Raw genomic sequence first — 21,966 nt, 5'->3', positions numbered from 1 at the left:
GACCTGGCCTGAGTAAAGCTAAGAAATGACTTTTTTCATAAAGAACTTAAAACTTCTAAGTATAGTGGTAATAAAACCAAGCCAATTAAATGAACACTGGATACCTTGATTATAATCATGGAAAACAACATGAATATTGAAACAAGAAATAACTTATATTCTATTAGACATAAAAATCAAATGCAGAAAAATGAACTTTGGAATACAAAAAGAAAAAAACAAAAACAAAAGGAAGGACACAAATAAAACAGACTTTAACAAAACAATACTAATGATGTCCAAGTTATTCCTTAAAGGGAAACTACTAAGCTGTTTAAGAACAAAAATTACCATTTAGAAATTGTTATTGTGACTTAGGCAGACCAAGCACCAGCTCACACCAAGGTCCCCATGTCTCAAATGAACACTGACAGATAAATAGCTGGAATCTCTCTGGCTCACTTGTGGGTTAATATTAATATGATAAATGTTAGAATTATAAGAAAGTGCTTAGTGTTTCAACTCTGTCCAATGCTTATGAGTTGCTGCATGCACTGATCTTCCTTGTAATCTCTGTATTCCATATTGTAATCTAGTATTTGAATGGGTGTACTGGGAGCCTCTGTGACTGTATGAATCACCATACAGGAGAGGGACATTAATTAGTGTGAAGAGCTGCTCTTCTATAGAAATCATTATGCCCCTCCCAAAAGAGGAGCCCTATCGATACCAGAAAGGCTACGATCAGCTCTTACAACTGGACACCCTATATCTGGACTGAGGAATCATCAACAAAAGGACTAAAGATTTACTGTTGTTTTGTTCTCCTCCCTGTGAAGATGAGTCATGCACGTGAAGTCCTCCCACCAGCTGAGTTTCGCAGCTGAGAGCATACGGCAGGACAGAGATCAAAACCACAAGCAAAAGGAACTAAGGATCTCTATGTTGCTGGGACTCTGAGGGACAAGGAGGTTTCTAGGCATAGAGATCATCAGCCGTTAGCATGGAATAAGCCTAAAGGACAAAAAGAGCATGCTGATTAGAAGAGCCTCTATTACCTTTTAAAACCTACGACTGTAATTCATTTGTGTGTCTATATTCGCTTGCTTTAATCTTGTAAATAACACTCTAGTTACCTTTTTCCTATTTAATAAATCTACATATAGTTTATTATAGGATTGGTTACAAGCTTTGCCCTTTGTGTGAGATCCAAGGCACAAATGATCTGGGGTAAATGACTGGTTCTTTGGGACTAGACATAACCTCAATATTGCTGTAATTCTTGGTCTTAAGGGCTATATATAGCAGAGATATGCTCAGCTGAGTGACAAGAGAGACCAGAGGACCCAAGGAGACTGTCTGTGACTTCATTTCAGGCTGTTAATATGCCTGAGGAGTTTGCACTTGGTTCAGCTGGTTGGTGAAATCTAAGTTTAGTATTAATGACCAATTTGGGGCTTGTGTCCTGGTTCTTTCACAGTTTGCCTTGAGGTTGGTACTCACATTCTTGCATCTCCATTGGGAGCAACATAGGTATAACCTGATGGAAAATGTACTCCAGATTTTTTAATATCCATCATCCTATTGCAACAAAACAATAACTGTTTTGTGCAACACAACAAAAAATAATGTGTAAACTCCCTCTGTTACTTTGCTTCAGATAGTTAACTAAAACAAACTGAGAGCACTACATATTCTTATGGAAATTATGCTACTGGTGTATAGACAGAGAAGTAAACAAAATCCTTAAATCTTAATTATTTCTCCATTAGAAGCACAGCAGAAAAATAAATAAGAGTGATTAACACATGAAGAACTTCATAAGAATATAAGAATGGCCATACTGGCTGAGATCAATCATCCATCTAGCCCAGTAGCCTATCTTCCGACAGTGTCCAATGCCAGGTGCTTCAGAGAAAATGAACAGAACAGGTAATCAGGGCCGGCTTTAGGAAGTGCAGGGCCCAATTCGGACAGTTTTGACGGGGCCCCAGCAAGGATGACTTAAAAAAAAAAACCACACGTAAAAAACCACGTGGGGCTTGTACTCACCGGGTGGTGCTCCGAGTCTTCAGTGCCACTTTGGTGGTGGGTCCTTCATTCACTCCAGGTCTTCGGCGGCACTGAAGGACCCACCGCCAAAGTGCTGCTGAAGACCCGGAGCGAGTGAAGGACCCGTCGCCAAAGTGCCGCCGCAGACCTGGAGCGCCGCTGGGTGAGTACAAATTAAAAAGGCAGCTCTAGCCAGGGAAGGGATTCTCACTGGGTGCAGGGCCCTCTTAGACGCGGGGCCCAATTCAGGGGAATTGGTGGAATAGGCCTAAAGCCGGCCCTGCAGGTAATCATCAAGTGACCCATTCCCTGTCATCCATTCCCAGCTTCTGGCAAACAGGAGGCTAAGGACATTTCAGAACATGGTTTTGTATCCCTTCCCATCTTGGCTAATAGCCATTGATGGATCTATTCTCCATGAATTTATCTAGTTCTTTTTTGAACCCTGTTATAGTCTTGGGCTTCACAACATCCTCTGGCAAAGAGTTCCACAAATTTACTGTGTGTTGTGTGAAGAAATACTTTATTTTGTTTGTTTTAAACCTGCTGTCTATTCATTTCATTTGGTGACCCCTTGTTCTTGTGTTATGAGAAGGAGTAAATAACACTTCCTTCCTTATTTTCTGCACACCAGTCATGATTGTATAGACCTCTATCATATCCCCCTCTTAGGCATCTCTTTTCCAAGCTGAAAAGAGCCAGTCTTCAAATTCTTTTTTTGGCCTTCCTAATTATATTTTTACACTTCACTTGCCAAAGTTTATGCTCCTTTCACTTTTGCTCAATAGGATTTAACTTCCACTTTCTAAAGGATGCCTTTTTGCCTCTGGGAGGGACTGGGAGTGGTTGGCTCACTACAAAAGCAACTTTCCCTCTCTTGGTATTGACACCTCCTCATCAATTATTGGGAGTGGACTACATCCATCCTGATTGAATTGGCCCTGTCAACACTGGTTCTCTACTTGTAAGGTAACGCCCTTCTTGTCATGTATAATAATGCCGGCACCTGTAATTTTCACACCATGCATCTGAAGAAGTGGGTTTTTTACCACAAAAGCTTATGCCCAAATAAATCTGTTAGTCTTTAAGGTGCCATCAAAATCAAGAATTGCCTCTCCTCTTGTGGGTTCTAGGACTAGCTGCTCCAAGAAGCAGTCATTTAAGGTGTCAAGAAACTTTATCTCTGCATCCCATCTCAGGTGACATGTACCCAGTCAATATGAGGATAGTTGAAATCACTCTTTATTATTGAGTTTCTTTTTATAGCTTCTCCAATCTCCCGGAGTATTTCACAATCACTATCACCATCCTGGTCAGGTGGTCAGTAGTATATTCCTACTGCTATATTCTTATTATTCAAGTATGGAATTACTATCCATAGAGATTCTACAGTACAGTTTGGTTCATTTAAGATTTTTACTTCATTTTACTCTACACTTTCTTTCACATATAGTGCCACTCTCTCAGCAGTACGACCTATTCTGCCCTTCCAATATATTTTGTATTCTGGTATTATTACTGTGTCCCGCTGATTATCCTCATTCTACCAAGTTTCTGTGATGCCTATTATATCAATATCCTCATTTAATATGAGGCACTCAAGTTCACCTATCTTAGTATTTAGATTTCTAGTATTTGTGTAGAAGAACTTTAAAAAATTGTCTCTTTCTAGCATTCTGCCATTACATGATGTAATTGAATTGGACTCTTTTTCATTTTACTGTTTTTCATCAGATCCAACCCATATTTTATCATCTTCGATCCTCTCCTCCTTACTAGGATGACGAGAATCTCCATTAATAGATCCTCCCCTAAGGGATGTCTCTGTTGGAACTACGTGCTCCTCCAGACCTGTTGACTTTCCCCCAGCCCTTAATATAAAAGACCTTCCTGCACAGGCTCCCCTTTCCCAAAAGGTTCGTCAGTTTCTAATAATCTAAATCCCTCCTCCCTACACCAACATCTCATTCATGCATTGAGACCCTGCAGTTCTGCCTGCCTAACTGGCCCTGACTTCAGAATTCTTTAAAACTGCTCTCAAAGCCTACCCAAAAGAAAACCATCAGAATTGTAAATTCAGTATTACCTGAAAATGTTTTGGATTAATGGCAAGTGCTCGATTGAAATCTTGGATGCACTTAGCTTGGTTGAGTTGCATTCTGCACAGCCCTCGCTGATAAAAAGCATCAGAATAATTTGAGTATACCTTGACAGCGAGACTAAAAGCTTCATAGGCCTAAAAGATGACATAATGGTTTGAATTAATGTAATCCACTTGCACAATTGGAATCATAGGCAGAATATCAACTTTTAAAACCCAGAAATATTTTTGCTTGTGTTTTCACTATTTTACTCCTACCTTTTTTTTTCAATTTTAATAGAACATATGATACAAACACAATAAGTGAAATTCTGCCCTCATTTAATACTTATCTCACTCCATTTTCTTCAGTGGGACGACACTGGTATAACCAAGCGCAGAATTTGGTCTTGTGACCATAAATACTTAACATACTAAAATTATTTGCTACATTAGAAAACATCTAAAATGTGATTTCTTTAAGGTCCTTCTGCAGATTTTTTTTCTTCATTCTGGAGTATAAAACACAGATTTTTCTGAGATCTGTTAATGTGATGGCAGTCACATATTCTAAAGGGAAAGAAACCTATTCCTAGTGGTCAGGGTATGCCACATCAGGTCTTTCAGCCACTCGACTATCATTTATAACTGTCTTGGAAAAGGAGGCTAACAGAGTTATAAAAATAATATTGTGATACTACTATGTTTGGTGAGTCTCCCAACATTGTAATACAGAGACAAGCTCTTGTCTTCACAACTAAACATCAAGTCGGACAGGGAATTTAAAGTGGCTATGATCTGAAGATTTAGCGATAACCTGGGCTAACAGATCCATTTTGGAGGTAAACCACAAAACAGAAGGACCATTCAGCTCAAATACTACTCCCTTCTCTGTCCAAAATAGGACAATTAGTATGAGGGAAGTCCCTATTCCAGATGACATTTCAAATTTTAGTCATATATAACAGTGACACTTTGAACATACTGTAGATATTATTCACTGGTCTTCTGTGACTAAAGAAACTATTAATGTTTATATTGTTATTGTTGAAATAATGCCTGAAGCATGCTAGGCACTATTCAAAAATAGGATTCCTACCTAAGGATATCTGTCTAAGATCCAGTCTTGTAAACACTTATACATTTGTTTAACTTTACTCATATGAAAGGAAGGTTGGCCTGGTGCAGGGGTCAGCAACCGGCAGCACATGTGCCAAAGGCAGCACGTGAGCTGATTTTTAGTGGCACTCTGCTACCAGCCGGGGTCCTGGCCACCAGCCCCGCTCAGCCCGCTGCCAGCCTGGGTGGACAGAACCCCAGGCCAGCAGCGGGCTAAGCGGGGCCAGCAGCTGGGACCCCGCTTGCCAGTCTGGGGTTCCGTCTGTCATCCGTGCTGCCTGTCTGGGGTTCCGTCCACCTGCCCTGTAAATGTAAAATGTATTACTGGCTCATGAAACCTTCTCAAAGGTTGCCGACCCCTGGCCTAGTGGACAGGGCACCAAACTGAGACTCAGGAGCTCTGCATACATTCCTGGCTCTTCCATGGTCTTTCTATGTGACCTTGGCAAGTAAATTTAGGCCCGGATGTAGCAAAGCAGGTAGAGATGAATTTTACTGTAAACATGCATAGGCCCATCTCTACTCAGCAAAACACTTAAGCACTTGCTTAGGTCCCACTGATGTCAATGGGACTTATGCATATGCTAAAGTGCTTTGCTGAATAGGAATGAACTTAACAAGTGCTTAAGTGCTTTCCTGAATCAAGGCTTTAAATTTTCAGTTCTTCAGTTCCGCACATGTAAAATGAGCACGATAATAATATTCCCTTTCACCCATGCTTGTCTCTCAAGTTTACATAAGAGTGTAAGCTTTTCAGACAAGTGACTATCTCTTATTGTGTTTTGGAACAGTGCCTAGCAATGTACTCCGATCTTGCTTGGGACAGCTAAGTGCTACTGAAATACAAATACATGATGATAACTAATGCTACTGAGGTAAAAGACATTATACATGTGCATAAATGTTTGCAGGACTAAGCTCTAAAAATAGAATATAGGAAAGAATGGTGAAAAGAGATGCAACAATAATCAAAAAGGTACTCTTAAAAAGATTTTCTAATGTCAATTTTGTAATGCTTCAAAATTAGGAGAATTACGGGTTATAAGCTTTTTGAAGTTGGCATTACTAATATATAATATGGATCCTATTCATATAAGGCCTGATCCAAAGCCCACCGAAGGAGTCCCATTGTTTGCAATAGACTTCGAATTAGACTGTTAATGAAAAAGCCTGTAACTGTAGTTAAAAACATAGAAAGAACAAAAAAGCCCTTTAATATTAAAATGCACTGAGAAAAATGTATTAAATTACATAACAAAAAATACCTAGTTAAAAAAAAAGATTTATATCATGTGTAAAATAAATGCCAAAAACTGAACTAGTTTAGGATTGGTTGGCTGGGGGATTTTTTTAACATCTGTAAAAGTACAGCAATTAGATAACTAAGATGCTATCCACAGCCTGGTGTACTTTGCTTATAACAACAATAGTGAAAACATTAATGTACAGATAAGATATTCATGTTGATTTCACCACCATTAGAAACACAGCAAAAGGTATGCATAACTAATTAAACATGGTAATACTGGTATGGAAAAAAATTGTTCGCACATTTGCAAGAAGGTCTGATAACAACTAAAGAGTAAACATATGTAAAAAATAGTGGAAAGTAACCTTTAAAATATTTAAAATTTTTAGCCTATCTTGTTTCCAGCTCTTAAAGCCACAACGCTAATACGTTCTAAATAATAAATACATACCTGTAATAAACTGACTTGCTCCATATAGCACAGGCCCAAGAAATAATAAATTTCTGCAGCCTCAAATGTATTAGGCAAGATTTTTGCTGAAGAAGTCAGTATCTTTAATGCTTGTTGAAAACTTTCCACAGCATCCTGTAATAACAAAGGATATTATTCCAATATTTGTAAAACACTGTTAGTAAAAAAAAAACAAAAACTGTGAGTTTTAAAAGCAACATACACAGAATTTTTTAAATCGGCTTGTGCCCTTTTCGCTTCTTTATTATATATATATATATATATATATATATATATATATATATAAGAGGCCTGGAAGGTACTCCTGTTTTTTTAGCCTTATACATTTAAGAAATGTGAAGGTTGATCTTTCTTGGTTTTGCTGGAAGTTCTGAATTACTCTAACTGAAGGTGTGGGCATGATTAAGTACAACTTTTTTTCAAAATGTTCATTAGTCATTGGTTTAAATAAGTGTTAACAAAAACAAAAAGTAGAACTTAAAGTCTGACTAATAATCTCTTCCTGTTGCAGTTGCTTCGCAACTTTCAGCCTCTTGACTCTTTTGGAGGACTCTGTCTTGGGAAGCAGCAACTCTGAAAAAGATTTGGAGATCATGGTGCATGATCAGATGAACATGAGTTCCCAATGTGACTCCCATAGCCAAAAGAGCTAATGAGTTCTTGGATACATAAATGACAATCTCAAGTAGGAGTAAAAAGGTTATTTTACCTTTGTATTTGGCATTGGTGCAGCTGCTGCTGAAATATTGTGTCCAGTTCTGGTGTTCACAATTCAAGGAGAATGTTAACAGGGTTCAGAGAAGAACCACAAGAATGATTAAAGGAATAGAAAACGTGCTTTAAAGTGATAGACTCAAGGAGCTCCACATATTTAGCTTAATAAAGAGAAGGCAAAGGGGTGACTCAAACACAGTCTATTAGGACCTACATGGAGAAGAAATATTTGATAATGAGCTCTTCGATCTAGCAGACAAAGGTACAACAAGAGCCAATGGCTGGAAGTTGATGCTAGCCAAGTAATATTTTAACAGTGAGGATAATTAACCATTGGAACAATTTACCGAAGGTCTGGTTGGTTCTCCATCACTGGCAATTTTTAAAATCAAGATTGGATTTTTTTAATATATATACTAGTTCAACAGGCATTACTCTGAGGGAGTTCTATGGCCGATGTTGTACAGAGGTCAGAGTAGATGATCACAAATGGTCTTGTAGTGGGGCGACTGCCCTACTCCTGCAGAACAGGGATTAAAAGCAGCCAAGCTAGGCTGATTGGGGAAGCAGCCACAACTGTGGCCATTTCATTTAGGACCCAGCTGGCCCTGATAAAACGGCTGTAGGACAGAAGCTGGAGGCGTCTCTCTCCAGCCTTGCAGGGAGAAGGACCTGGCTGCCTGGGAGCTCAGAGTACAAGGACCAGAGCAGGGCTGGGGAAAGATAACAGGAGCTGGGGAGCTCCAGCCTGGCAATTCTCCAGGCTGCAGGCCTTGGGAAAAGGCCAAAACAGGTTCTGGGGTTGCAGAGGCTGCAACCCAGGCTTAGGCAGAGGTCCGAACCCCTTGCCTATGATGAGTGGCCATTACAGACTGCAGTCTGCCCCAGTGAATGGGGGCTAGATGGTGACTGGCAGTAGCCACTGAGGCAAGGTGGGTAAGAGGGTTGGGGACTCCCCTGGGAGGGGAGACCCAGAGCGTGGTGGGGTATCACTGGGGCAGAACCCCAAGGTAAGGGGCACCACGGTCCGGGAGGGACATGGGGGGCCTGAGGCAAGCGAGACATCCACCAGCAGAGGCCACACTGAGTGCTGGATGAGCTAATTCCCAAGAAGACCAGCAGGAGGAGCTGCGCCGGTGAACCGTCGCTTCGCTACAGGTCCCTTCTGACCTTGGAATCTATTAATCTTTGATGTCATTACTTAACTAATGCTCCGGTCAGCGGAGAATCTTCCAGATAGACATCACATGCATTTCTAAAGCAAACAAGCAAAACAAGCAACTTTAAAAAGCCAAACCTTTTAGGCCTTCTTTATATATTGGGCAGAGGAAAACACCCCAATGTGTCCCTCTCTTGTCAGGTCACATTTTAAATATTTGCTTTTGGGTTTTCTGTGCGAACAATGATAAACTATGTATAATATGTAATTTATACCCATGAAACATCTCAGTTATAATACAATGGTTAAGGGCTAATCTCACAAATACACAGAGGTAATTTCACTCAAGTGAGTAATCTCACTCAATAAAGCTACTCACACACATGTGTGATAGATGTGGAGCTATTCTGTAATAATTTATGAATACTGTATGTTGACTTAGTTATTGGAATGTTTACTGTCTGAAATTGTTGGTTTAATTTAATGGGGGGCTACATGGAGAAACAAACAGGAAATTAAAGAACGGTATGAGATAAGCCAACTCTCAGAAAACACTTGAGAGTTACTAAGGGACAGTGACAGAGCCACTGGTTTGGAAGACTGGCTCTATCTCCTGCTGAGCATACAGACTAGTTTGGTCCAGAAGGCAAGGCCAGAGCCTAGGTACTCAGAAGAACAAAAAGGGCTATAGCAGTTTTAAAAGAAAGACTTTCTCAAGAGAGTGAAGGAGTTGTCTGGAGGAACCAGACTGAGGAACCAGATCATCAGAAGAGGATAAGACAAGGTGGGTGAGGTAATATCGTTTACTGGAGCAACTTCTGTTGGTGAAAGAGACAGCTTTCAAGCTTATACAGAGCTCTTATTCAGATCTGGGAAACTAATCTACACACTACAGTTTACGTTGGTATAAGTTATGTTACTCAGGGATGTCAATAAGCCACCCCCTGAGCAACGTAAGTTACGCTGCCCTAAGCGCCAGAGCTTCTCCCGCCAACATAACTACTGCCACTCGTGGGGCTGCAGTGATTAAGTTGATGGGAGACCTCTCTTCTGTCAGCTTAGAGCGTCTACACTAACAGTGCTACAGCGCCCACCGTAAGCTCTGCAGTGCAGCCATAACCTAACTCAAAGTGTCACTGCTAAATACAAGGGTTGACTAGATTGGTTAGCATAAGTAATTAACACATATTTCATGGACCATTCAAGGTGAAGTAGCCTCCAGTCATAGTAAGGGAAGGAGGGGGAGAAAATGCAACTGAGGGCAGTTGTTAGTGTGTTTAGAGATTGTTGTAATAAACCATAAATCCAGTGTCTCTATTCAGTCCATGATTTTTAGTGACTAGCAAAATTATGAATTTAAGTTTCCTTGCTCAGCTTTTAAAATTGTTGTTTAGGTTTCCTTTGAGGATGAGGGCTGACAGGTCAGATATAGAGTGATCACTTCGTGAAAAGTGTTCATCCAAAGATGATAGGGTGTTTTTGTCTTCTATCATTTTCCTGTGTGAGTTCTCTCAAGAGTGTAGTGATAGCCTGGTGACACACACATAACTGCTACTGGAGCATTTAATGCACTGAATGAGGTATACCACATGTGGGAGCTGTTGATCATCATAGCAGTGAGATATGTCTGCAGGTTTTGCAGCTGTTGTTGTGGCAGTGTCTGGTGCCACCTTGAGTTGATGTGTCCTGCTGTGAGGGAAGCTTGCTTCTAATGATGATCTTGGAGAGGTTGAGGGTTGTTTGAATGCCAGAAGGGGTTCAGAAAATATTTATTTTGGAACAGGTTCCCATCAAGTATGGGTTGTAGTTGTTTGATGATACCTGGTATGGGTTCCAGTGTGAGGTGGAAGGTGACAAGTCAGAGGGGATTTTATTTCTGAACTAAGTTCTCTTGGTACAGTTGTGTGGCCTGGTTCATGATGCAATCTACTTCTCTGGTGGAGTGTCCTTGTTTGGTGAAGGCAGTTGTAAGTTCATTAAGGTGTGTATCCTGAACTTTCTCCTTGGAGTAAATTCTGTAAATATCTGAGTGGTAGGACAGACATGCATATAGAGAGTTTGTTGTTTTCATAGAATATCAAGGTTGGAAGGGACCTCAGGAGGTCATCTAGTCCAACCTGCTGCTCAAGGCAGGACCAATCCCCAGGCACATATTTACCCCTCTTCCCTAAATGGCCCTCTCAAGGATTGAACTTACAACCCTGGGTTTAGCAGGCCAATGCTCAAACCACTTTCTTGCTCTCTCTCTCTCTTTCTATATATATATATATATATTATTCCTATTGTTAAAATAAACAATGCTTTGGTTTTAAGAAGGCTGTTTGGTCACTGTATACCACTGGTCACATGCACCAGAAGGTGCCAGAATTCAGTCAGACCTGATCAGCAAGCATGGTCAATATAAATGGTACGGTAGCCCAGGGACCATTCTAAGGATATGTCTACACTACGAAATTAGGTCAAATTTATAGAAGTTGATTTTTTAGAAATCGATTTTTTACAGTTGATTGTGTGTGTCCCCACTCCAAGACCATTAAGACTATTAACTCGGCGGAGTGTGTCCACAGTACTGAGGCTAGCATTGACTTCCAGAGTGTAGCATTGTCGTAGCTATCCGACAATTCCAGCAGTCTCCACCACCCATTGGAATTCTGGGTTGAGCTCCTAATGCCTGATGGGTCAAAAACATTGTCATGGGTGGTTCTGGACACGTCATCAGCCCCGCCCACCCATGAAAGCAACAGCAGACAATTGTTTTGAGCCTTATTTCCTGGGTTACCCATGCAGACGCCATACCACAGCAAGCATGGAGCCCGCTCATGGAGATTCAGTCCTGCTTGCAGTCGTACTGCACCATCTTCTGGTGAGCAGCCAGGAGACGACAATGGCTAGCAGTCGTACATCATCATGTTCTGGCAAGCACCCAGGAGATGACGATGGTTAGCAGTCGTACTGCACTGTCTGCTGCCAGCCTAAGATGTATAAGAGAGATGGAGTGGCTCAAAACAAGAAAGAGACCAGATTTGTTTTCTATTCATATGTTCCCCCATCCCTCTCTTCCTGAATAGTGGGGGAGGGATAGCTCAGTGGTTTGAGCATTAGCCTGCTAAACCCAGGGTTTTGAGTTCAATCCTTGAAGAGGCCATTCTGTGTTGTATGTGTTTCTCCTTGATGCAAAGCCACCCCCTTTGTTGACTTTAATTTCCTGTAAGCCAAGTCACTCCTCCCTCCATCAGAGCAATGGCAGACAATGGTTCTGTGCCTTTTTTCAGCACAGATGCCATAGCATGGCAAGCATGGAGCCTGCTCAGATCACCGCCACAATTATGAGCACTGTAAACACCACATGCATTATCCTGCAGTATATGCAGAACCAGAACGTGCAAAAGCAAAACCAGGCAAGGAGGAAGTGGCAGCACAGTGATGAGGACATGGACACAGACTTTTCTCAAAGTACGGGCCCCTACAATGTGGACATCATGCTGTTAGTGGGGCATGTTCATGCCGTGGAATGCCGATTCTGGGCCCGGGAAACAAGCACAGACTGATGGGACTGCATAGTGTTGCAGGTCTGGGATGATTCTCAGTGGCTGCAAAACTTTCACCTGCGTAAGGGCACTTTCATGGATCTTTGTGACTTGCTTTCCCCTGCCCTGAAGTGCAAGAATACCAAGATGACAGCAGCCCTCACAGTTAACAAGCAAGTAGCGATAGCCCTGTGGAAGCCTGCAAAACCAGACAGCTACCGGTCAGTCAGAAATCAATTTGGAGCGGGCAAATCTACTGTGGGGGCTGCTGTGATCCAAGTATCCAACACAATCAAAGAGCTGCTGATATCAAGGGTAGTGATTCTGGGAAATGTGCAGGTCATAGTGGATGGCTTTGCTGAAATGGGATTCCCTAACTGTGGTGGGGCGATAGACAGAAACCATATCCCTATTTTAACACCGGGGCACCAACCCAGCAAGTATATAAATCGAAAGGGGTACTTTTCAATGGTGCTGCAAGCACTGGTGGATCACAAGGGATGTTTCACCAACATCAACATGGGATAGCCGGGAAAGGTACATGACGCTCGCATCTTCAGGAACTCTGGTCTGTTTCAAAAGCCGCAGCAAGGAGCTTTCTTCCCAGACCAGAAAATAACCATTGGGGATGTTGAAATGCCTATAGTTATCCTTGGGGACCTAGCCTTCTCCCTTGCTGCCATGGCTCATGAAGCCATACACAGGCAGCCTGGACAGCTGTCAGGAGCTGTTCAACTATAGGCTGAGCAAGTGCAGAATGGCGGTAGAATGTGCATTTGGACGTTTAAAAGCACGCTGGTGCAGTTTACTGACTCGGATAGACGTCACTAAAACCAATATACCCATTGTTATTACTGCTTGCTGTGCACTCCACAATATCTGTGAGAGTAAGGAGGAGATGTTTATGGCGGGGTGGGAGGTTGAGGCAAATCGGCTGGCCACTGATTATGCGCAGCCAGACACCAGGGTGGTTAGCAGAGTACGGGAGGGTGTGGTGCGCATCAGAGAAGCTTTGAAAACCAGTTTCATGACTGACCAGGCTACGCTGTGAAAGTTCTGTTTGTTTCTGCTTGATGAGCCCCCCGCCCCTGGTTCACTCTACTTCCCTGGAAGACAACCACCCTCCCCTCCCCCCTTCGATCACCACTTGCAGAAGCAATAAAGTCAATGTTGTTTTAAATTCCTGCATTTTTTATTACTTCTTCACACAAATGGGGGGACACTGCCACGGTAGCCCAGGAAGGTTGGGGGAGGAGGGAAGCACCTGGTGGGGTGGGGGAGGAGGAAAGGACAAGGCCACACTGTACTTCAAAACTTATTGAATGCCAGCCTTCTGTTACTCCGGCAGTCCTCTGGGGTGGAGTGGTTAGGTGCCCGGAGGCCCCCCCACCACATTCTTGAGCATCTGAATGAAGAGGCTATGGAACTTGGGGAGGAGGGTGGTTGGTTACACAGGGGCCGTAGCTGTGGTTTGTGCTCATGCTGCCTTTCCTGAACCTCAGCCATACGTCGAAGCATATCAGTTTGTTCCTCCAGTACCCTCAGCATTGCCTCTTGCCTTCTGTCACCAAGCTGACGCCACCTATCATCTTCAGCCCACCACCTGTCCTCGCGTTCATATTGTGCTTTCGCGACTCTGACATTGTCTGCCTCCACTCATTCTGCTGGGCTCTTTCAATGCAGGAAGACTGCATGAGCTCAGAGAACATTTCATCGCAAGTGTGTTCTTTTTCGCCTTCTACTCTTTGCTAGCCTCTGGGAAGGAGAAGATAGTGTGAGCATTGAAACATTTGCAGCTGGTGGAGGAAAAAAAGGGAAAGTGTTAGTTAAAAAGACACATTTTAGAGAATAATGGGTAGATTCTATTTAAAATGGGTTGGCAATTTAAAAGGAGGGGCTGCGGTTTTCGGGTTAACATGCAGCACAAACCCAACTACCCCCCCCATCACTACACACACACAATTCTCTGGGATGATCGCTTCACCTCTCCCCCCACCGCATTGCTAACAGAGGGAAACATTTCTGTTCAGCCACAGGCAAACAGCCCAGCAGAAACGGACACTTCTGAATGCCCCCTTAATAAAATCACCCTATTTCAACCAGGTGACCATGAATGATATTACTCTCCTGAGGATAACACAGAGAGTTAAAGAACAGATGATGTTTAAATGCCAGCAAACACAGGGATCATAAGCTGCATTATGCAATGAGTCCAGACTACGTGCTACTGGCCTGGCATGGTAAAGTGTCCTACCATGGAGGATGGAATAAGGCTGCCCTCCCCAGAAACCTTTTGCAAATGCTTTGGGAGTACATTCAGGAGAGCTCTATGAAGATGTCCCTGGAGGATTTCTGCTCCATCCCCTAACACATTAACAGACTTTTCCAGTAGCTGTACTGGCCGTGAACGACAGGGCAAATTAATTATTAAACATGCTTGCTTTTACACAATATATAATATTTACAAAGGTACACTTACCAGAGGTCACTTCTTCACCTGGCGGGTCCAGGAGGCAGCCTTGGGTGGGTTCGGGGGGTACTGACTCCAGATCCAGGGTGAGAAACAGTTCCTGGCTGTCAGGGAAAAGAGCTTCTCCACTTGCTTTCTGTGAGCTATCTTCCTCGTCCCCAAAACCCACATCCCTGTTGCGTGCTACTCCATTGACGGAGTCAAAGCACCAGAGTGAGTAGTTGTAGGGCCACCTCCTAGAATGGCATGCAGTTCATCATAAAAGCTGCATGTTTGGGGCTCTGACCCAGAGTGGCTGTTTGCCTCTCTGTTTTTTTGGTAGGCTTGCCTCAGCATCTTAAGTTTCACATGGCACTGCTGCAGGTCCCTGTTATAGCCTCTGTCCCTCATGCCCTTGGAGATTTTTTCAAATGTTTGGGCATTTCATCTTTTGGAACGGAGTTCTGATAGCATGGATTCGTCTACCCATACAACAATCTGATCCCGTACCTCCCTTTGGTCCATGCTGGGGCTCTTTTGCGATTCTGGGACTCCATCATGGTCACCTTTGCTGATGAGATCTGCACTCACCTGCAGATTGCCACGCTAGCTAAACAGGAAATGAGATTCAAAAGTTCTTGGGCCTTTTCCTGTCTACCTGACCAGTGCATCTGAGTTGAGAGCACTGTCCAGAGTGGTCACAATGGAGCACTCTGGGATAGCTTTCGGAGGCCAATACCGCCGAATTGTGACCACACTACCCCAAATTTGACCCGGCAAGTTCAATTTCAGCGCTAATCCCCTCGTCGGGGGAGGAGTACAGAAATCAATTTTAAGTACCCTTTAAGTCAAAAAAACGGCTTCGTCATGTGGATAGGTGGGGTTAAATCAATGTAAAGCTGCTAAATTTGACCTAAACTCATAGTGTAGACCAGTTAAGAGTGGGAGAACTGCAGAATTCCACTCTGGGAGAGGTAAAGGCACAAGGCTTGACATCTGAGGTGGTGCACTCAGAAAGATCAGAAAGGAGATAATGGTACAGATAGATCTGCAACCATGACAGCATGTTTTCAGGATCTATCCCTAATGCCTAGAGTACTCTTATGCTGAAAGTTACTAATGGCTACCATCAAGGAGCCGTTGATCCAAAAACTATCACAGCCATGCTAATGAGGGGAGAGATAGCTCAGTGGTTTGAGCATTGGCCTGCTAAACCCAGGGATCTGGAGCAAAAATCTGTCTGGGGATTGCTCCTGCTTTGAGCAGGGGGTTGGACTAGATGACCTCCTGAGGTCCCTTCTAACCCTGATATTCTATGATTCTATGAACTAATCACCTTTTTCTCAGGTGCAATATAAGGAAAAATTAAACCCCTTTTCTGTGGTGAAATAGATGTCATAATGGAGGCTACTGCCTAAGGCACTAGGCTGTATGATGATATGGTTCAAGGGTTTCTGCCTAGTGGAAACATAGGATGTAAGTAAGTGTTTTGTATGTGCATGTTTGTGCAATACAAGGGAAAGCCAGAGACGCAGTTATGAGCATGATCCTGAGACGAAGCAGAGGGACGGAGTTTCTTGGACACAGAACTTGCTAGAGAGGCAGACTTGGGGATTTCTGAACAAGGAAACTGCCAGGTACAGTTTGTTTCTAGTGTGTTTGAGGAAACAGGGCTTACTGTACATTCTTTGTAAATAGACAGGATTGCACCAAAAGAAATGCCTGACTTTTATCATCTATTTCTCCTCCTAATGAAAATAACCCTGCTAGGCTATGATTATTGTCTAACTGCTTGGGTCAAAGAAGCAACAGTATGATATTTCTACTGGTAACATACAATGGGAAGCAAGTACTGTATTCACAAAGTTGAGGGACTAATTATATAGTAATCACTCTGAAAATTCTTATACATTCATTCTACAAATATGAAGCAACCAAACTTTTGTATTGCCTCTAGCTCAATTAGATATTACAGTATTTGTATACTGCTTTCTTTTTATGTTTTGAAAAAAGCAACATCATTAAATTTAACTGAACTCCAGCCTACATAATTATTTCTTTTAATTAAATTGTACATGGTTTTAAACAACACTGCATAATACTTACTGAAACATTAAGTCAGGAGCATTAAGCGAAAAGAACGTTACTATTCCCTTTTGTAATTTAAACATTGAAGTTCAGGGAATATTTCATAAAACGAGATACTCTGTAAATCATCAAGGCTATAGAAACCAAGATATTGTATTGTTTGGCATTTTGCTGTAAATAGTTTAGAAAAAATGTTCTAACCTTGGTTTTCTTGGCTTTCATTTGTATTTTTCCTAGCAGAACAAACATAGAAGGCACAGGCTGATCTGCAATAACCTCAAGTAAGCACTCTATAGCTTTACTGTGATTTTGACAAAATGACAGAACGAGCGCTTGCTGGACAGGAGAGGTTTTAAAGGATACTGAAAATAAGAAAGACAAACAAACAATGGTCACAATATTATATTATTTCACACTGCATATTCTAAATATAAGGTAATTTTATAGGATAAATAAACTTAACATTGTTCAAAAATCCATGAAACTCCAAGGTTGTTTGCTTTAACTGCTATACCAAAACACAAACAATTTTTTAAGAATTGAGTTTTAACCTTTCACATCAAAGCCTGGAGTAGAAAACTTCAACTATAAGCAGCAAAGTTAGGGTCAAATCATGGGCATCTGCAAACTTCCCCTCTCCAAAGAAAGCAAGGAAAAAGACAACCTCAAACAACTACACAGGAATTGCTGAGGTGTCAACCGAACAACAGAATCATCCTCCACTGAGGGCATGGGGCACTTGTTCTGCCACTCTGAGACCACTATTACAACCCACAAGGGTTACTATAGCCATAGTATTTTACCTTACAGGTGTATTATGAAGCTTAATGTTTGTAAAGCTATTTGATATCTTAGTAAGCAAGGTCCTAAGTAAATACAAAGTATAACCATAAATTCCACATAACGTTCTATTACCAATATTTATAATCAAGGCTGCAAATTTGTCATCGAGGCCCGTGACCTGCAGCGGCTGGTGTGGCTAGCAAGGGCCACATGAGCAGCTCAAGCAGCCCCTGGGCCAGCCACACTGGTCGCTCCTGGGGCAGTCTTGGGCCACCACATCCCTCTCCCCCAGCAGCAGCAGGAGTTTGGGTATGGGACAGGGTTCAGGGCTGGGGGTTAGGGTGCAGGAGGGGGTGAGGGCTCTGGGTGGCGCTTATCTCAGGGGGCTTCCCGGAAGCAGTGACATCCCTCGGTGCCTAGGCAAAGGCATAGCTAGGGATCTCAGCGCGCTGCCTCCGCTTGCAGGCATGGCTCCTGCAGCTCCCACTGGCCATGGTTCCCAGCTAATGGGAGCTGCAGAGTCGGCGCTCAAGGCAGAGGCAACACGCAGAACTGCCTGGGCGTGCCTCCATCTAGGAACTGCGGGAGGGGGATGCTTCCAGGGAGGCACAGAGCCAGGTAGGGAGCCTGCCAGCCCCACCAACCTTCCTCTTCAGCACCTGCGGGTTTCCTGGTCTGCGCACCGCTGCCCGCCCGCCCCAACCCCTCCCCCCCAGCACCAGCAGGGGTCTTGGGTCACCCCTGAGCACCCGTGGCACCCCGCCATGAGCAACCTTGGCACCCTCGGGCTGCCCCCACCCCAAGATCTAGTCAGGGCTCTATAGTACTATAGTACAAGACATGGACAGGTCCCGGGCCGCGAATTTTTGTTTACTGTCCATGACTTTTACAAAGATGTTACTAAAACGTAGCCTTATTTATAAGTCAAACTATAAACAGAAACAGCACAAGTAAAGAAATGTAAGTGAAAAAACTGCAAGCAGCATAAGGAAGTGTCATGGTGCCTTATAATAAATTACAGTAGTTAAATCACTCCTTACATTAGGGCTCAGATACTATGGTTAATAAGAACCTAGACAATTAAACTGACTTTACCATCGCCCATTTCTGCTACTTGACGAATACAGAAGCTTGCAAGTTTATATTCCTTCATCTCAATTAAATATTGTCCCCTGTAACAAAAGGAATTTTTGTTGTATGTAATTGGCTCATTGTAAAACCATTTTTTCAGGCTGAGAGTTCTTATTTAAGCAGAATTTTAAAAAGTACAAATAATGCAGGAGTAAGTAAAAGTCTAAAGTTTCTAGTAAGAATCACATCTTCAAAGGAATACCATCCAGGTTTTTCCTCTTGTTCCTTCTGCACATACATTTTTAAAACACTATCACCAAGAAATTTTAAAAATTTATAGCTATTCAATTGCAAGGCCCACATTTTTTGTGGGCTCCACAGCTAATAGCACACACACTACTAGAACTATGCAAATATTGTTAATAATGTTAGTTCTAAAATCAATTTTGTTTTGCCATAGAGTGATTGTAGGTAAATTCAATCTGATTCTGAAGGCCAAGCTAGGTTTGTTTCTTTCCCATGCATCACCATTAGTCGTAAATGTACTTGTAAGCCAGATCAGGCCTTCAGAGATACCTGCACAAGCCAACTCTTGCTATTGAGGTAACAGAGGTGGGACTGACTGAAACTTAGTAAACAATTATTTTGGTGATGAACAAGAAGGACTAACTTTTCGCCCATTCCCTCTTAAGTTTATTGCAGCTCTATAGTACTGATAAGAGTAAAAAGCAGTAAAAACTTCTTATTGTTCCTAAGGTAAGCAGACAGGACTTGAAATGCACACAAGGAACATTGATTAAGACTACATTCTTATATATTTACTATTTAGAGTACAGCCTCACTTTAAGTCCTTAATGTGAGTTTTAATTGATGCATAGATCAGTGAATGGGCCTTCTGCACTGAGATGACAATGAGATGTCCTCACTTTTTAAACATTTCCTACAGTGTATTTGGCTCCCCTCAGATGAAAACTGGCATATCTGTTTGACTTAGTAAGGGCTGGTACCTTTCACTAATTTGGGAGGAGTAGAGTGAAAGAATTAGTTTATGATTAAAAATGTATTTTATGCATACATTAGGAACCATATGGATTCATTAGTCAATACGTCAGTTTTCACAGAGTTTTGGAAATCCACACCAGCCAAAGGAGAGTTTCTCAAACTGCACCTGCCTGTAGTGACAGGCAGGATTTACATATGCCAAATGGTGCACTGGTTCTAGACAAGCCATAAGAAGCTTGAATAAAAACAACCAACTATGCAGTAAATACTAAGGACATTCATGAACAGTCTAGGAAGCTCATATTTGGCTTTTGAGACCAAAGAAAGACCATAAAAGGAAAAAAGAGCAAATGGTGGTAGAACCCTGAGATTCTCCGAGCATATAAAAAAGACTATGAGAGGGAAGACCTTTAGCAAAATTATTTTCTGTGAAGAGAGAAACAGATTTACAGAGAAAATGACTAAAGCGACACAGAAATGGAGCTTTTAGGCTAAGCTGAAGAGAACAGCTAAATATCAGGTTTGAAATATTTACTCTCTAGGTTCATAGGTTCTGTTCATAGGAACTCATAGGTTCAAGCCTAGGGGAAAGGCTAGACTCAGCACTTCACTCAGCACTTCAGAGCTGCAACAAACTTAAGAGGGAATGGGCGAAAAGTTAGTCCTTCTTGTTCATCATCAAAAGAGTTGTTTACTAAGTTTCAGTCAGTCCCACCTCTGTTACCTCAATAGCAAGAGTGGAGTTCTGCAGGTCATTTCTTCAGACAGGACACTGAAATATTTATCCACTCTGAATGGACAGTTAAATTATTTAGAAGAGTATAGGTGTGCCCTGTTGTCACTGTTCATATTCCCTCTCCCCCTCCCCATACCTTGCATGTACTTTGTCATGCAGCATCCTGTACATCATGCTGGATCCTTCTCTCCATCCCAGAGGTAACACCAGTGAGGTGCTATTACATGGATATAATTTGCAAAGGATGAAAAGTGCTATTAAAATATTATTACCGCTAATTATTATCATTAATTAGGCTTGTTTAGTAGATGTGTTAATATAGTTGATGTTTTTACTGTGTTTGAAACAACAGTTGTAAAGTGGAATACTTGTTAAGTTCTAAATGATAATTTTCCTACCTTATTATGTATAAATAGGATTCAGTTGGATAAAGATGAATGGCTCGATTTATCTCTCTTAATGCACGCTGTAAATTGTGCACCTGTTATTTACAAAAAAAATTCAGTTACTCACACATACTCTTTAATCACTTTTTCTACTCCATTGAGTGTGTTCTTCCCTACAAGAGCTTTCTTTGTAATAAAATATGTAAATTAATGGCTATACTGTCTTTTTCTTTAAGTTTTAAATAATAGTAGAATACATAGAGTGACTTGCACATACATTTTAAAACAAAGTATTTGCTAATCAGCTTCTGCTTTACTTATATACCAACACTCAATTTCAGGATTTTCTATTTTCCCTACATCTAATGGTGACACTAAAACAAATGCCTAAAACAGCACAGAGATCCTTAATCCTGACAAAAGATACAAATATGCAAACTTCCTAAACTTCCTTTACAATATTTTACAAAAGCTTATCTCTTAATCTTACCTCTTATTACTATTATTTTATCTATTCCACTTTTTGAGGATTGACTGATGGCAAGGTAAGGCCCTAAAAAACACACAGAGATCTAAATATTCAGCTCATGGAGGAAGGCTTTACAACTACAGTTACTACAGATAGGATTATCTGTTATTACCTTTGACCCCAACCCTGCAAAGATTTACATACGTGCTTTTTATGCATTGCACATACCATAGAAATCTATGTGGGTACTTATTGTCCAAAAAGTTAAGCATGTATGTAAATCTTTGAAGGACCAGGGCATAAATATCTATTAAAATGTTTTTCATAGCAACTATAAAATGTAAAAGTAGTGTTACAATATTTAAGACCAAAAAGAATAAAATACCTGATGATATGCTTGAGCTCTACATAAATAAACTCTAACGTTTGTGGGATCAACTTCAATGGCTTTAGAGAACTGTCGAATAGCTTCATAGTAATGATCCAGATGCAACAGTAATATCAAACCAATATTTATGTAAGCCAAGGCAATACCACTAAAAAAGAATAAAGATTATCTTATTTTTCATTTTGTCATACAATATGAAACACTTTGTTATATACGTTAATGTCCAATACAACAAGTTTCATC

At 41.6% G+C, this 21,966-nt stretch overlaps 1 protein-coding gene across 4 annotated transcripts in view; it reads right to left on the bottom strand.

The window, feature by feature from the left end:
• The window catches only part of TTC6 (tetratricopeptide repeat domain 6), a 162,106-nt gene that overhangs the window by 32,260 nt on the left and 107,880 nt on the right, over positions 1-21,966 (bottom strand). For all 4 annotated transcript variants that reach the window (XM_032789971.2, XM_032789965.2, XM_032789969.2 and 1 more), the window contains exons 17-22: positions 21,721-21,871; positions 20,879-20,961; positions 18,767-18,843; positions 17,090-17,250; positions 6,931-7,065; positions 4,118-4,267 (exon numbers count right to left, since the gene is read on the bottom strand). In XM_032789971.2, coding sequence (XP_032645862.1) covers positions 4,118-4,267; positions 6,931-7,065; positions 17,090-17,250; positions 18,767-18,843; positions 20,879-20,961; positions 21,721-21,871 — 757 coding nt within the window. The remainder of the gene's footprint in view (positions 1-4,117; positions 4,268-6,930; positions 7,066-17,089; positions 17,251-18,766; positions 18,844-20,878; positions 20,962-21,720; positions 21,872-21,966) is intronic.

This window comes from Chelonoidis abingdonii, chromosome 4, assembly GCF_003597395.2.
Source record: "Chelonoidis abingdonii isolate Lonesome George chromosome 4, CheloAbing_2.0, whole genome shotgun sequence".
NCBI lineage: Eukaryota > Metazoa > Chordata > Testudines > Testudinidae > Chelonoidis > Chelonoidis abingdonii.
Note: the sequence above shows the minus strand (reverse complement) of the source record. Positions and strands in the feature narration are given on the sequence as shown.